The sequence below is a fragment of the Littorina saxatilis genome, linkage group LG2 (genome assembly GCF_037325665.1).
Source record: "Littorina saxatilis isolate snail1 linkage group LG2, US_GU_Lsax_2.0, whole genome shotgun sequence".
NCBI classification, from domain to species: Eukaryota; Metazoa; Mollusca; class Gastropoda; order Littorinimorpha; family Littorinidae; genus Littorina; species Littorina saxatilis.
Window position 1 is genome coordinate 75,466,370 of NC_090246.1, and position 17,337 is coordinate 75,483,706.

Here is a 17,337-nt window from a genome sequence, read left to right on the forward strand (position 1 = left end):
GTGTGTGTGTGTGTGTGTGTGTGTGTGTGGGAGAGAGATTGAGAGAGAGAGAGACACACACACACACACACACACACACACACACACACACACACACACACAGACGAACAGAGTGGGAGGGGAGTAGGAAGGATACTCCAACGCAACAAGCAAACACGGCAGGCCAATAATCATCCGACAAAGGCATGTTGTTATCCCCCGCGTACGACAGTGGGGGACGGGGGTGGCTTTCGACAAAACCAGTGTTTGCAATAACAGGACATGACACCAGGCACTGATTGGGTCCGCCGTGGATTGATAGTGCATTTTAACTACAGGATTTACGTCATCAGGAACAATGTCATTGCATCTGTGATCGCATGACGTCACCGCTTAGGTGACTGATAAGCAAACAGAAATTGTTACCTGACTTGTATCGAAACACCACCTGTCATTTTTATTTTATTTTACCTAAAAAGCCGTGTGCAATGACGAAAAGCATTTAAAGTTTGCTTTTTTCAATACTGAATATATTCGACCTATTGGATGATGTCTGAAGATTGTATAATGATGTGGTGTGTTTTGTTAGGGTTGGTTTCCTTAAAACGCGATTGTGTATGACCTCTATGAGACTAGCTACAAAAATAAGTGTTAAAATGTTGGTATGTTTTCATTTTGCTTTACGTTATGTCACAATCATATATTTGTTCTTCTTTTTCATGTAAAGCAATCATTTTCTTGCACTATTTAAACCAAAATAGTATTTCTCTAGCTAGCTCTTTTCTTGTGATATGTGTTACCCTTCTTTCTTCTCTTCTTCACCACGCTGTACCACACAATTTCACTCCACAATATTCGACTTTGCGAAAAACATCTTCTGCTTCAGAAACAACATGCGATCATTGTGCGTCCGATCTTGTCCTGTTATCTTCACCGATCAATTGTCGTTTGCACACATGGACGTGTGGCATCCATCATCTATGACCCTGACGTCTCTCCAGGTCGTGTATCAGCAATCAAGGCACCCATGACAACCATCCTCCTGTCATTGTGATCATGGTATCCACGCTCTAACGATCAAAGTCGTTAATCACCGACACACGGAAGCGATAAGGTGCAATCCTTCTCGTGGAACTGAGCGATCACGCGCACCTCCACAGACCTGTTCAGGCTGGTACATGCATTAAAGAGTATCGTTGAATCCGGACACATATTAGAAAGCAATGTCCTGACTGTTTCCTCTCCATACATGGATTTACTTTTGATATTTTTTGTTTTTGTTTTTTTGTGGGGGCTTAATTAAATGAATTGTGCAGATTGAGACAGTTACAATTTCCAATCAAGTTAACACAATTATCCATTCTGCACAGGAAACAGCCATGCTGTCTGTCTGTCTGTCTGTCTGTCTGTCTGTCTGTCTGTCTGTCTGTCTGTCTGTCTGTCTGTCTCTCTCTCTCTCTCTCTCTCTCTGTATCGCTCTCTCTCTCTGTATCGCTCTCTCTCTTTGTATCTCTCTCTCTCTGTCTCTCTGTCTCAGTCTCTCTGTGTGTGTGTCTCTCTCTCTCGATTGTTGGTGTTTATTCACCATGAAAGGTACTCTGGTATGACGTCACTGTGAAAAAAAGCAGGACAGCTGTGAGGTGGTGAACTTGACTCCTTCCGGAGAAAGGCTATGATACCTATTAATGCTGGCGGATACGGAGACAGTGACTGACTGACTATTAAGGTTTAACGTCCTCTTAGACCAACTGGTCTATATTGGGACAGGTATTGGTAATACGTTGAAGATATGGTGTGATACTTTGATTCGAACAAGCCCGCTGTGGCTGTCTTCTTCGACACACCAGCATTGGGTTTGTCTCGTCAAAGTATCGAAATACGATCATGATAATCGGAGACGAGAGATGATGCATGCGTGTCTTCGTGTTTTCCAAGCCCTGAGACTTTCGCTGTGAACGTGGGATCTTTTACGTGCGCATGTGTGCACACGGGGGTGTTCGGATACCGAAGAGAGTCTGCACAAAGTTGACTCCGAGAAATAAATCTCTCGCCGAACCCACGCTGATAGCGGCGACCAACTGGCTACAAAGCCAGCGCGCTACCAACTGAGCTACGTCCCCGCCCACGGAGACAGTGATCTGTTATCGTAATGAACAAGATCCGTGATAACATAGCTAATAGTCTAGTCACTTTGTCTGATGATGCGCAGGCAAGGTTAATCCACTCTTTGGACGCATTGTTCTATAAACGACTATAAACGGCAAAGAGAGAGAGAGAGAGAGGGAGAGAGAGAGAGAGAGAGAGAGAGAGAGAGAGAGAGAGAGAGAGAGAGAAAGAGAATAAAAGAGAGAGAGAGAGAGAGAGAGACACACACACACACAGACAGACAGAGAGAGAGAGAGAGAGAGAGAGAGAGAGAGAGAGAGAGATACAAAGAGAGAGAGAGCGATACACAGAGGGACAGACAGAGAGAGAGACAGATAGAGAGAGAAAGAGAGAGAGAGAGAGAGAGAGAAAGAGAGAGAGAAACTGAAACTGAAACTGAAACTGAACTTTATTAGAGAGAGAGAGAGAGACAGACAGACAGACAGACAGACAGACAGGCAGACAGACAGACAGACAGAGATAGAGAGAGAGAAAGATACAGATGGAGACAGAGACACAGAGATACACAGAGAGATAAACACAAAGACAAAGCTAACGAAAAATGGTCACGGAATCACCTTCGAAATGCAGATGTTTGGGTAAGGCAATATGCCCTTGGGCACCAGCAAAACTCCTGACATTAATTTTTGCGCTTTACCTGCATATACGAAGGGCTCACGTTTCTACAGGTTTCTATAGAACACGTAACGGCAACCTGCCCGAGGGACACAAGCGGAAAAATAATTGCGAACAAACTGGTGTCTACCTGGATCTTGCGCAATGCAAATCGAATCCTGCTCCACAATAATTACAGCAAATGCGTCTCCGTGCTAAATTGGAAAAGGTCCAACCGAGCACGTCCTCTTTTTCACCTAACTCGTTTAGTCATGCGTCTATTTTTGAATCTTGTAAAAATCTGATCATTTCCGTCGACCAGCCGACTGCACAACGTAGCAACACGCATACTGTTTCATCGCCACAGATAATGATATAAATATGAGAGAGAGAGAGAGAGAGAGAGAGAGAGAGAGAGAGAGAGAGAGAGAGAGAGAGAGAGAGAGAGAGAGAGAGAGAGAGAGAGAGAGAGAGAGAGAGAGAGAGAGAGAGAGAGAGTCCACGACTAAAGATCCGCGTGATGAAGACTTGCTCTGAGCGTTTCCTTCCTGAACTGGATGAAGCTGTTATTGTCAGTGAAATGAATCACCGCGTTAGCCAGTCACTGCCGAGTCTCACGTGTTCTTACATTCATATGCGCGTTGGACAAGCCCCAGACAAACGTGAGAGAGATAGATATAGATATAGACGTACCACGCCCATGTTAAGACCATGTACACAGACCTTTATTGAGACCTGAAGAACAACGTCTGAGCTATTGATATGACTGTTGCCTGGTCTACAGTAATATCCTTAAGCTAATAGCTAGCATATTGCCCCCGGGGTGGTATTAACATAGTAAAAAATAATCCGAACTATAGAGGACGGCCCTTAAGAGCCTAGTATAGTGTAATGGCCTTACGGTGCTAGCCTGCAATATTGCCCTTGGGAGAGCATCCATCAAAGAATACTTAGATTAGAGTCACAGTCAAATTCTAATATCGTTATAGTTGACTCATTCCTGAAAATAAACAAAGTATATCTTTATATATATATATATATATATATATTATCTCTTTTTTTCTTTTTCTTGTTTTGTTGGAGTGGGGAGGGGGGGCGGGGTCTACGACACTTGGTCAGCAAGGCTGATCCTTCAACGAATCCCTTTCAGTCTGATTGATAATGATTGATCACTGGCTTTACGTACCAAGCGGCTGTGCGCTTGACAACACTGGATCATTATACAGCACGACACTAAACAAACCGCGCACTTAACCTTGTGACAATTGCCACGGCTACAAAATGAGCAGAATAATGCCTAAACAAACCTGTAAAATCACGTGAACCACAACAATAAGTCTAGCTCCACAAAATCGCCAACATCTTCCTCAAAGAGGTCAAACATAAGCCAAAGAGACAACGACACCAAAAGAGAAAAAATGGCATTATGGCCATCAGAGCAAATGGCTAATCGAGCAGAACATCATTATCAAACATCGACCGAGACACCGCGATCAAAGCCATTACCCTATTTCTCCGCCTAGTTTTACCTGCTGGTAAACACCGCATCATTTCGATCAAACGGCTGAGAAGATTGCGCGCAACTTCAATCGGGAGCGAAGAAAGAAGTGGTGATCGAAAAGCAGGACCAGCCATTGGCCCTCTGGCATCAGCTGTGTCAAAGAGGCCGGAGGCATCATGAGTCAGTTCGATCTCACACGTGCTGCCGTCTGGTCTTTGTTCGCCTCTACTCTTCTTCAGTCCTGTTCTTAAATTATGGCCGCGTCTTGGCCAATTTTATGTTCATTTTCTTTATTATCATACACTGAGAGATGAGTTGTGACACAACCCTGATCGAAGTTACCATAATGGTGGAGTACTTCTGGCTTCTTCTTTGCAAACAGTTATTCTAAAACCGTCTGTGATTAAATATTTCCACATCGACAGAAATCCCGAGCCTGGAGATGTCGTGTAATGTAAACGAACAACACTGCCCCCCCCCCCCCCCCCCCCCCCCCCCCGCAAATCACACACCTAATGAGTACAACAACAGCGCCTATACGTTTGGGTTTCATCAAATTCTGTTTTGGCATGGAATGAAACACAAAATGTATCTCCATTGAAAGTAAATCTATCACCAGGTTCAGATTAAACAGACCAGACACACACAATCACACATTCTACAACCATCAATCCTTATACATTTAGTTATGGCAGCCATGACGAAAGTAAGGCAAAGGTTATGTCATCTTCTAGCCTAAGGAACCTCAACTGTTCACACACGAACGTCAGTCGGTCGAACCACGTACACCGCTCTAAGCCATATGGAGAAGTTTTGACTCCACCTCTTCTGTGTTAAAAACATCGTGACCTCCTCCATTCTTCTGTGGGTGTCTTCGTTAGCCCACTGACCTAGACTTCAGTTCACGGATCATTATAACATTTCTCGATCGGGCTGGGGTGGGGTGGGGTTGGGTGGGGTGGGCTTTTCCTGGGGTGATGTGTTCTATCTATCTGCAACGTTGCTTGTCAACCAAGATTAGTTTGGTCATTGGACACCACATAAGAGTCTGTCGTTGACATACTACTAGGGTGAAGGTATCTGGGTCGCGGTTTAAAATGTCATTACACAGGGCGGCCTCTCCCGCTTTGGCAAAAATCAGTAACTAAATTTTCAAGGAGGATAAAGGGTGTAAGCTTTCCTAAATTACGCGTTTCACGGAGAGAAAAAAAGGCGTAAAAGGTTGAGCCTTTTCGTCCACCTAATAAAGGGATGCATCGCAAAAAGAGTTTAAAAAATGCTCACTTTCATAACTAGAACAGTCATAGGGCTAGAGGTATGTCTCTGTCTCTGTCTCTGTCTCTCTCTTTTAGTCCTTAATCTTTTTTCTCCTCTGTCTATTTCTGTCTAGAGCTCCCTCTGTCTGCCTGTGTGTCTGAATGTGTTGAGCTTATGTGCTAAGATTTTGGGTTCGTGACAAACCATTGAGTCTATCGGTATCGCACTTATACCACAGTTCGATCGGGTCATGGCCGACCTCGAAAACCGCCCAGAAGCAAGAGACCAGGCCTGAGGCCAGTCCCGTGCACAAAACATATTGTGTCCCACGTGCTGCTCGCGGAATCAGAAGATAATAGACACATCTAGGCCGGAAAGTACTTGATGCAAGCAAAACAGAAATAACAATGTCAGTCATGAAAGATCAATTTGATTCGTTCGTGGCATGACTTTGGGATTAGGAAGGTGAGGCTTATGAGAAGGTTAACATTTACGTGTATTTTAATTGTCGAAAATCACGCGAGGCTCACCGTTTACGCTTATGTTATTGCTGTAAGTCAAAAACACTTGGGTCGCGACATCAACAGATTTTGTTTTAAATCTTCTTATTTAGGGTTTTCTCGTTATTTCGCATTCCCTGTAAGTCAATATTTTTCTGAGAAACCTTAACAATAATTGTTGTATGTGTCACGTCAAATCAGAGCAAAATAATAAAGAAGAACACATTTTGTGTTAGTGTTTTAGTTTCTTTTAACCCCAAACCACAACCCCACCCCTTTTCTCTCTTTCCCATGCAGCACAAGAAAGAAGCAAACGAAGGAGAACAACGAACAGCAAGCTGACGGGTACAATCAAGTGTATATCTATCCTCGTTAGACAGCATCAGTGAACGTTTGTTTCACCTGCCAACACCCTCTTCAAAATCTTCTTCGTTCCGCTTCACTGTTTGCTTTTGCCCTTCAGTCGGGGAAGACAGACAACACACTGTATATTTACACAATTGGAAATCGACATTTATAGTGGTAAAATACAGCAATTTACCATATAGAAAAATAGTCCAGCAAAAACTGCCTCACTAGGAAAAGTATACAGATGACGCACAAACTCCCCAAATCTTTAGAATGACCATTGATTTTGCAAGGCAGAGGGAAGAAACCGCCGCTGGCCGTCTGCGCTAAAGATGCTTAGTCTTATCAGATCCATTCATGTAAGCGCTATCGATTACTGTCTGATGTATATGATTCGTCAATGGCGGTCCTGGAATTTGAATGTTTAGATACACTCTTCAGCGATCATAATGGGAGTCCTTAAGAAGAGATCGGTGGGGGGCAAAGCACGTTTTGTGCTCTTAGTGCGCATGTTCTTCCAACAGGAAAGGATTGAGAAAGGGGCAGGAAAAGAGACAGAACAGAAACATGGAGTAATAAATGGGCATGGAAAGATAGAGTGGAAAAAAACCCACTAAACCATTAAAAAAAAATACAAACTATCAAACAAAAGCTATTCATAAAAATGAGGAATAGGACAAAAAGGTAAACAGTACAAATTCAACAAAGCCAGACGAGAATACCCCTCCCCCTCCACCAAGCATCCACACATTGTCTTTTTCACTCGTGACTATAGCTAGAGACACAAACGAAACATCGATTAAGTTCGTGGCAGTGATGTGTCCGTGCATTGGACACAATCACATTACCTGACATGAAATCTTTTTTTCCAGGAATACGCCCGACAAATCCGATCAACGGAAAGAGTATGGGGCGAAACACTGTCAAAAAAGACGATTTACAAGAACCGCTTCATACCATCACAACGCAGTTTAACGACATAACTGAAAGAGAGTCGGAAGTTAAATATATTTACGGTGTGTATATTCACCGTGAATCTTGTAAGAAAACATTATTGTAGAACGTGTTATGCAACTAAAAAGCAAAGCAAGCGTCCTTCAAGAAAGAGAAGCAGTCGGCACAGTATGCATTTAATAACATGCACATAAAAAAGGATATCACAAAGGGAAAATAAATATGCTGCGAGTTTGGTTGCAGCGTCTTTCAGATTGTAAAAATATGAACGTGGCAAAAGGGGAAGTGTCAGACAGACAGATAGACAAACAGAAAGATAGAAACAAAGAAGGAAACAATTTCTTTTTAAATGAAAAAAAAGAACACGCACTGACAGACACAGACAGACAGACAGACAGGCAGACAGACAGACAAACACAGACACACACACACACACACACACACACACACACACACACACACACACACGCACACACACATTCGCATATGTGGCATCCTTGTAATATAACGACCAACAAACCACACACACACACACACACACACACACACACACACACACACACACACACACACCAAATAGGATTTAAGACCAAAAGCAACACCAATAAAATGCAACTGCTGCAGTACTGACCTGGTCGCAGTCTTTAGCGGCTTTGTGGAAAGCGGCGCGCAGTTTCTCGGTCAGCTGTGAGTTGATCGTGATGAGGTCATCTAGGTTGACGAACACCGTGTCCAGCTGCTCTGACGTCAGTAAACCCGTCGTCTGCATCGGCACGACGAACTCCTGAAAATGAGCACAATGTTCTGCATCACACTTTGAGTTAAAGAAAAGGAAAACATGTTGAGTTCTTCGGTGTCTGTCTGAATGTGATTGAATGTTAGACAGAAACCTGTGTTCTCTGTCCTGGTGCGCGTTTGCGTTTCATTGCGTCCAGTGCGAATCAAACGCGTAACCTGCTGATCCGTAATTACGGTGTTTTTCTTTTCCTTATATGCATTAGTTCTGTATTCCAACAGATGTTACTTCTCTATTATTTTTAAAACATGTTGTGGCAGGAAAAGAATGGTGACTTCACCCATGTTACACATTTGTTTTTGATATTTTAAATCAAGTAAATGAACATTTTGCTGATACCGAAGTCATTAAAATCTAATACAGCGCAAAATCCCATATAAGGAATGTTATCTATTCATTAGGTTACTTAAAAAAAAAGTGAATTATCTCTCGCTGGTTTTATTTTACAAAGTGCCTTCACTGGGCGGCCTGAGCGTATTCAGTTCTGACCCCTCCACTTTGTTTTATGTTCTAATCCACTAATGGATGATTGTTTCAACCACTGTCAAAAGCAACTTACCTCTTTAAGAATGCGGAGATCTCTGCCATAGTTGATTTCCGTCTCGATGATTTCATAGATGGTGTCCCTCCTTTCCTGTTGGCGATGCAGGCATTTCTCACACAGCAGGGCCTTCTCCTCCCTCTCTATCGTCACCTCAATGCCACCGGGGTTACAGTGAAGGCAGTTCAGTACCTGAAATACAGGTATACATGCAGGTAAGAGACAAACGATTCACAATTGCATTGAACATATTCTAGGTGGGATTCAATCAGTTTTGGATTGTTTTAGGTGTGAATGACGATTACAAGTCATTTGGTGATCTTTGTTTTCGTAAGGGAGTGAGGTTGGTGTTTTAAGTAGATATTCGTATTCTACTCTTCTTCTCCTCTTCCTCTTCTAACTCTTCTAACTCTTCCACCTCCTCCTTCTTCTCATCACCATCCTACCACTCACACCTACACAAACACGTCATTCTTCATTCGACTGGTCACACGATATCAACATATCCAAGAAATCCCCTGTCCGGCTTTACAAAACAACCTCTTATCATAAAAAAGGTGCGAAAACTAGTACGTAGTATTGAATTAGGGCAATGTCGAGATGACCTACTCGCTTACGTAGGTGATAATATTCATGGACAGCTATCAATATGCTCATCCTATCAGTATCACACTACTTCCGCGTCGGGGCACAAGGTAATGAATCGAAACGATTTTTCTCCAGACTTTTGGTAACTAAACACGGTCATTGGCAGCGTTTCACCAATGACGCCTGTAAAACTGGATGATTTTCTAATGATTACTACACAGCAGATACAATATAACTTACGATTTCCACAGACTGAGTATTGAAATGTACGCACACATTGACCATAATTACAAGACACAACAACAACAACAAAACAAACAAAAAAATACAAGACACGCTCATAATTATCATTCTCAGTATACAGGTTATGTACAAATCTGTGTAGTAATTTAAAAACGCACGACAGGGTCACAAACAAAACAACACAATTAAACAGTTAAACAAACAATCATACTCAAAAAGTAATACATATAGAATCTAAAGTAGACCATCGCTGAAGAATAAGTGACAATATATACACTCATTTTAGAAGTATGAAAAAGTCCTCTTAAAAATCTTTAACAGTTATTGTTTTTCGTTGTTTCTGTTTTCTGTTTCCGCTGTTGTTTAGTGAGAATCGGAAATAAGTACCAGGACTCACAAGAAAGAGCACACCGTTGCATGCTTGTGTTTATTTGTCAGAGCGAAGTAATTCTAAGCTTGATGTACACGCGTTGCAATGTGTCTAACACGCATCACGCTACGCTGAAAGCGAAATAGTTGGAAGCTCTGAACAATTAACAAACATCTGACAACCTAATCCAACTACTATACGCGACAACCACAGACATGAATTTTAACTTACCAGCTCATTCGGGTCAATCATTATTCCCATGGTAAATCCACACACTGATGACAATAAATATAAGTTGATTCCAGTGATCCAAACACTACAAACAATAACTAAGCAAAAGTTTCTCAAACACAACAATAGAGAGCACGGTGCAACAATGCATATATTTCTCAGTGCAACCACGGCATCAACTGAAAGCCTTCACAACGTGCTACGATATTTCTTTGGCCCATCCAACAATGCGCGTGCGGTCTTTGGCAACCTGACCCGCTCGCGCTGTCTGCGAGGAAAATAGGGAGGGACTTCCATGCACTGGCAGCGACAGTATACACATCGCTGACACTGCGACAGAATGTTGGCGTTTGTTGTGATGCCAGACTAATCTGGCGTGGTCGATGAAGGACCGCTTTGTCGTCTACGTTGCCACTGGAGATTGATTTGTCCACATTAAAAAATTAGTCAAGGTTTCTTTGACATTGCATACCCCCATTCTCCTGCCCCGCTACTTCCTTCCCTGCCTACAACCCCCCCCCCCCCCTCCCCCTCCCTTCGCCGCCATCCCTCCCCATCCCCCAGGTCCTTGCTGCACTGTTCTCTTGCCATTCGTGCGCACGTTAATGCCTTTTATGTTCCGGTATGCCTCACAGTAAACACTTGATTAGAGTTAAGGTTAAAATACAATATTTCCGAATTTTCGTTTTAAACTCACGCCCATTCAATAAGACTTATAGTAGCAAAGGCTTTTGAAACTAACCATGCAACCATCCAATAGCACATGCGCGTGTTTGTACGGTCTACTGTCCACCGGGGCCTGCCAACCAACCAACTTATGGATACTTTTACATGATCTGTGTAGTGAGTGACATCTATGCTAACATTCACTATTAGTGTTATACTATTTTGTTAGGTTCTTTTCTTGGACATAACCGGGCTCGTATGGATGTAACAGCCACTGAATATGCCGTCGGAAAAGAAGGGGGAGCTGGAGAATGTTGTGAACTGGTTTAACCATTCTTAACAGTATTTAAGGCGGGCTTTCGTTGCACAATACTGCGTAAATATTGCGTTTTCAGGTACGTGCCCATTTCATCCATATCGCTGCGGAAAATTGCGTCAACATTCCGAAATCGCTCCAAGTCATAACGACCTCTGATTACTGTTTAGACTTTATCTTCATGATTGAGATTGTATACACCGCCTATATATGATTCCCCTTTCAATTCGTCAACCTTGTATGACATGCGGTTTGTCTAATTATTCTCCTTTGTCTATGTCCTGGCAAGCGTAGATACGTTTTTTTTAAGGTCTAGACACTTCTTCAAGTCTGATATCGATCGGCTTCGGTGCGTCTAAATTAGGATTTAGAAAACAAAGTCGGGGTAGAACAGTCTGTCGACTGCTTTACTCATTATGGAAGGCTAATCTTAAAATAACCACCGATCGACAATATTTTCCTCTTGATATTGTGAATGTGACCAGCGCCCTTTTCGTCCTCTTTCCCTCATTCATGTTCATATATTGATGCAGAGTTTTTGTTTGAGGATAAAATAAATAGAGAAATAGAGGATGCGAGAGAGAGAGAGAGAGAGAGAGAGAGAGAGAGAGAGAGAGAGAGAGAGAGAGAGAGAGAGAGAGAGACCAAGAGAAGAGGAGGAGGAGGAGAAAGGGAGGAAGGGGAGGGGGGAAGGAAGAAGAAGAAGAGGAAGAAGAAGAAGAAGAAGAAGAAGAAGAAGAAGAAGAAGAAGAAGAAGAAGAAGAAGAAGAAGAAGAAGAAGAAGAAGAAGACAACGATGGCAACGATGACAACGACGACGACGGTGCTGCTGTTGCTGCTACTACCGCTGCGGGTGCTGCTGATGATGATGGTGATGAAGAGGAGGAGGAGGAGGGGGGGGGGGGGAAGAGAAGAACAAGAAGATGCAGAAGAGAACGAAGGGGTAAGTAAGTAATTGTTCAAAAAAACCACCACAACTAACAAAACTTCGAAATGAGATAAAAGTAAGAACTGAAAAACAAGCAATTAATTACACCAAGTGAACAAACAGCTGAAAACTCCAGGCCCAGAAGCAAGTATCAAATTCAATCGGAAAATCACTACATGACGGGTCCAACATTTATACTATGGCACACACGTACGGACCAGACACAATTTTGACATGGTGTGCAAACAGTTTTACTTGGGGGTAAACAAAACAAGGGCAGTAATCGCCTTTGCGATTTCTTTTATCCGGAGGGTTGCACGTCCTCGTCTACGACAGATAACCCCAATGTATACTCTCTCTCTCTCTCTCTCTCTCTCTCTCTCTCTCTCTCTCTCTCTCTCTCTCTCTCTCTCTCTCTCTCTCCTCTCTCTCTCTCTCTCTCTCTCTCTCTCTCTCTCTCTCTCTCTCTCTCTCTCTCTCTCTCTCTCTCTCTCTCTCTCTCTCTCTCTCTCTCTCCCTCTCTATGTGCATCTATGTACGGTTATTTTTATTTTATCTATGTGAAAACGTATATGGCGATTACAAATAAACCAGAACATTCGATGCTCCCAAGGTGTGTGAGTTTTTTATTCAGTGCAAGTAAACCTGCTGATGTGGCGATTATTATTTATCAGGAATAGCAGTATTAAGACAAAAAAACATGTTTCCTTGGACCAAAAGGCCACTTATTTTGCCAAATATAAAAAAAAACCAAGAAAGGTCAATAATTGGATAATTATAAACAATGCGAAATATTCACTCGTGTGTCTACCATGTGGCCTTAAAGTTTTTAAAACTCTTGCAAACATCGCAAAACAGCTAGCTAATGTAAATACTCCTTTTAAGTCTACTTCAAAGTACTGAATAACTATGCGTCAGTTTTATCGCACGCAGAATCACGAACGTAGTGCTTATTTATCAACTTCTAAGTGAGTCAAATACGGGGAAAAAAGAGCGACTATTTCAAAGAATGAAAGGAAGATCTAGGACATAAAAGCGAAAACCCGCAACGAACCCCATCTCCTCCCAGTTATGTTCGCAAAGAGCCTTCGCATTTCTCCGAAAGCAAGCAGGATTGTTGTGTAAATCCGTTCCGGCTAGAAAGAGCTAAGCACTATAGATCCAATCTTCGAATGGTTATTTGAGCTACTGTCTTTCTGGAATGGCCCTTGTATTTTTCCGAAAACAAACCAGGATCCTCATCAGTTCAAAGTGCTGGCTGTCCGAAAGAAGCTATAAATCAATCATCTCACAACGGATTTCACCTGCCCGGGCGATGTGATAGCTCCGGCAACGTTATGTTATTTGAGAAACTCACGTAAATAGGGGATATAGGATTTACTTTGCCCGTTTGTCATCCTGTCTGCTTACTTTCTCTTTGGCGGAGGGTGTGTGCTGACCCATGTTCTAGAAAGGTATTTGCATTTTTCTGAAAAACCTACCAGGATCCATGTCTAAGTCCTGGTTGTCAAAAAAGTGATCATGTATCATACACAGAACTACAACTACCCGTACAATGTGTGTTAGATCCGGCAACGTTTATATACGGCGTGTTTGTGTAATCAAATTATACGCTCTTCCACTCTTGCCAAGCCGTAAATGTGTCTTTCCGAAAACATGCACAGTATATCTCTCATGCCATACCGAGTGGGAGGGAGAAATAAGCAGGGAGGGGGATCGAGACAGACTTGACAGAGACAGAGACACACAGCAACGCATAAAGAGACCGATCGACTGACCTCCGGAGAGAACTCGAACTCGAACTCGAACTCGAAAAGAGAGAGAGAGAGAGGGAGAGAGGGAGAGAGAGAGAGAGGGGGAGAGATAGAGAGAGAGAGAGAGAGAGAGAGAGAGAGAGAGAGGGAGGGAGAGAGAGTGAGGGAGGGAGAGACAGACAAACAGACAGACAGACAGACAGACAGAAGGACAGACAGACAGACAGACAGAGACAGAGATAGAGACACCCACTCACACACACACACACAAACAAACACACACACACACACACACACACACACACACGCACGCACGCACACACACACACACACACACACACACACACACACACACACACACACACACACACACACACACAGACATGTAATACGTATTAATAGTATATAGATAAAGACAGAAATAAAATGACAGTATGTGTATCGCATGCTTTTATGACCTAAAGTTGTTTGTCTTGTCTCTGACTTCCTGTCCGTTAGTTTCTCTGTCTTTCCGTCCATCCGCCCAGATGTTTGTCTGTCAATCTTGCCATTGGTTTCCAATGTTGTTTGTTTGTTTAAGAATTTATTTCTGTCGATTGTCTGTTTGTAATGTTAGCCGATATTGTCCTCGATACATTGAATGAAAAGACATCGTCAACAGTGGATGTATGTCAAAGCAAATACAATGCCAAACAGCACCAGCCGCTGTGTTGGCTACAAGTCGATCAGTCAATCAAAGCCCAAACAGTCGAGCCACGAGTACCGACTGTATCGTGCTTATATTTTAAAGAGTGACTGCGTCACAGATGGTCCAAATGATCAACCCATCAACCTTGTTTTTAATTTTGGACAGCCAGAAAACATGTTTGATTTCAGATGACGCACAAAATAAGAGAGATTGATTAACGGCCCAGTCTGTCTCAAATGGTTTACAGAACGATTTAAATCTTCTCACGAAAATATCAGTTCTAACCTCATGGAACACACTTGCAATAGCTTGTAACAGAATTAAATGACACAGTTCGTTTTAATGGCTATTTAGCTTGCGTAAACCACACATCAGATGTCGTGGTTTATTTTACCCTTCAGCCATCGTGGACCCATGTAACACACTTTCCTTTTTTTCACAATTTCTTCGTTAGTTTGTGATTTCAATGCGACTAGCTGTATCTGCAATAACACGTAATTCTGTACCTCTGAATTTAAAATGCAACAAACGACTGCGATTCACACGAACTTATCGGCGGCGGTTGGCCTCAAAGAAGCAAGCGATATGCAGAAAACCCGTCTGCTTGGGGAAACACGACCTTGCGTGACCTGTTACCTGCTTCCGGGCTTCCTTTTTAAAACTTTCAAAACTTCTAGTTGTACTGATATTGTCTTGGTGAAAAAAGAATTCGTTTATGATTTAAGAATGTCTGTGTAACAAGCTGTCAATTTATCATAGCCAAAATGAGGCTTCCGATTGTGTTCATAGACACGAAATAAATTCTTTGATACATGCTCGCTCTTTACGGAGGGCACCTAGGATGTTCTCAAGCGGTAAGTGTTTAAACGAAAGGGTGTTTGTACTGTGTGTAAAAGCCCGACAGTGGCTGTGGCCAGAAACTGATGGTGTACGGGAAGCTGTGTGTGAACGTTCAACAAACAAAACAGTTGTAAATCTAAAAACAATATTAACAAGCATCTTGACTTACGGTCTTGAAAGGGAACGAACACCATACACAAAAGTCTACAAATAATGTGGAGATGAGAGATGAACTAAGCTTCAATTTTAGTTTGCTTCCTCGAAAAAAGTTAGATGGCAAAACAAAACTAAACAAAACTACACAACAATACAAAACAATACAACACATTCACAAGCACCTTGGCCTAAGGTCTTCAAAAACATACACAACAGTCTAACAAAAATGAACATTACTCAAGAATACAACTCTTTTGTTATTTTCTTAACCTGCTTTCTACCAACACGGAAGGAGGGGCTGGGGAAAGGAGGAGGGGAGAATGCGAGTGGCCTCAGCAAAAAACGAAATACAACTAACAGTACTGAGGAGCTGAGGGAAAAAACCTTAGCTTCGGTTGTATTTTTTTTTTTCGAAAAGGGATTTCAGATGACACGTAACTCTTCAGTATGCCCTTTTTTGTAGTGACAATGAATCTAACCTTCACCCCGCTACATACAAAACCAGTGGCATCAACAAATAGACTAACTTACTTTGCTGACAGCCCTCCTTTTCCTAGAGAAGGTAAAAGCAGACTGTTTTGAGCCTTGCCAACGTATTCCATTAGCTCCACTTTTTTGCTCCCGCAGTAATTTTCGAGAGTGGGATGGGAAAACGCCAAAGAGGGTATGTTTAGCCTCAATAAACAGAACTTGGGCTGGTGAACAAAATATCGGTGAGGAAATGAAAAGCATCTAAAAATACGGCTTGCCTGGCGAAACCTGGCCGGACGAAGGTCTACAGTGAATTCCAATGCTATTCTGTTGTCTGTGGCACAGAAAAAGTTGACGAAACAAACATCGATTACGATCACTATCGATCCAAATTGAATCGTGAACATCCCTCCTACGCCTGACGCTGTCAACGAGACGATATCATCAGTACAGTGACCTATTGAGCAGCAACAACCCCCTTAACCCCCCCCCCCCCCCCCCCCGAAAACAAAAGGATAAAAAGGAGATAACAAAAATAAAACAATAAAAATAAGAGTTCAAGAGCAAGTCATGCAGCATGCAATAGTAGAGTAATTTCCTCTGTTCGATTCAACCTAATGAAAATACAGCAAACAAACCCCGCTGGAGTTGATATTTCTGGATAACAACAACAAAACAACACGTACATTGGGAAAATGAAAGGGCAGAGACTTCAGTATTAAAAAAGCAAATAAATCAAAATGAAAAACCGCACACAAACAAACACGATTTTAGACAAACGACGTTTTAATTTAAACTACAGATTACAAATGTCAGTGCAATCCTTTGAAGTTTTATCACGAAGAAAACTTAACCTGAGGCTGAAAAGTAAATTAGCGCGGGGATTGTCAGTTAACCTGTTCACACTAAAACTTGACTGATACAAATCCCTTCAGACTATGATACTAAAAACACTATTATTATATAAATAAAACACTATGCTAGACAAAAAAACACTACAAGTCTTGTGGTACATGAGCCATATCAAATTACATATCGCTCGCGGAGACCGCCGAAATATAATCATTAACACGATTTTATTTGCAGGGTGCCTAAACAATGAGCCAAAAATGAGCACTAATTACCGTATGTTATTTTGAATTCCGCTCTCTGAGTATACACATTCGTCTTGTGCGAGCTTTTTCCCCCTTGAAAATCTGTTTTTGGTGGACTTAGAGCATTTGCGAAAGTAATGCTTGCATGTATACGGGTTGTGAAAATGAATCAAGACAGTCAAATACGATCGACATACACAGCCCCTTTGAAATGTCATAACTTGTTCCGCTTTTTTCTTAAGATGATCTAAAAGGTACCAGCTGCAGGGCAGATAGAGTGACAGACAGACAAACAGACAAGCAGACAGATGTGTCAGCAAGTCATTCTGCGAGCATCAGAAAAGACCAACGAGTAG

At 42.3% G+C, this 17,337-nt stretch overlaps 1 protein-coding gene across 1 annotated transcript in view; it reads right to left on the bottom strand.

Moving 5' to 3' along the window:
* The window catches only part of LOC138959729 (uncharacterized), a 53,818-nt gene that overhangs the window by 9,979 nt on the left and 26,502 nt on the right, over nt 1-17,337 (bottom strand). The window contains exons 6-7 of the mRNA XM_070331333.1: nt 8,655-8,828; nt 7,931-8,083 (exon numbers count right to left, since the gene is read on the bottom strand). Coding sequence (XP_070187434.1) covers nt 7,931-8,083; nt 8,655-8,828 — 327 coding nt within the window. The remainder of the gene's footprint in view (nt 1-7,930; nt 8,084-8,654; nt 8,829-17,337) is intronic.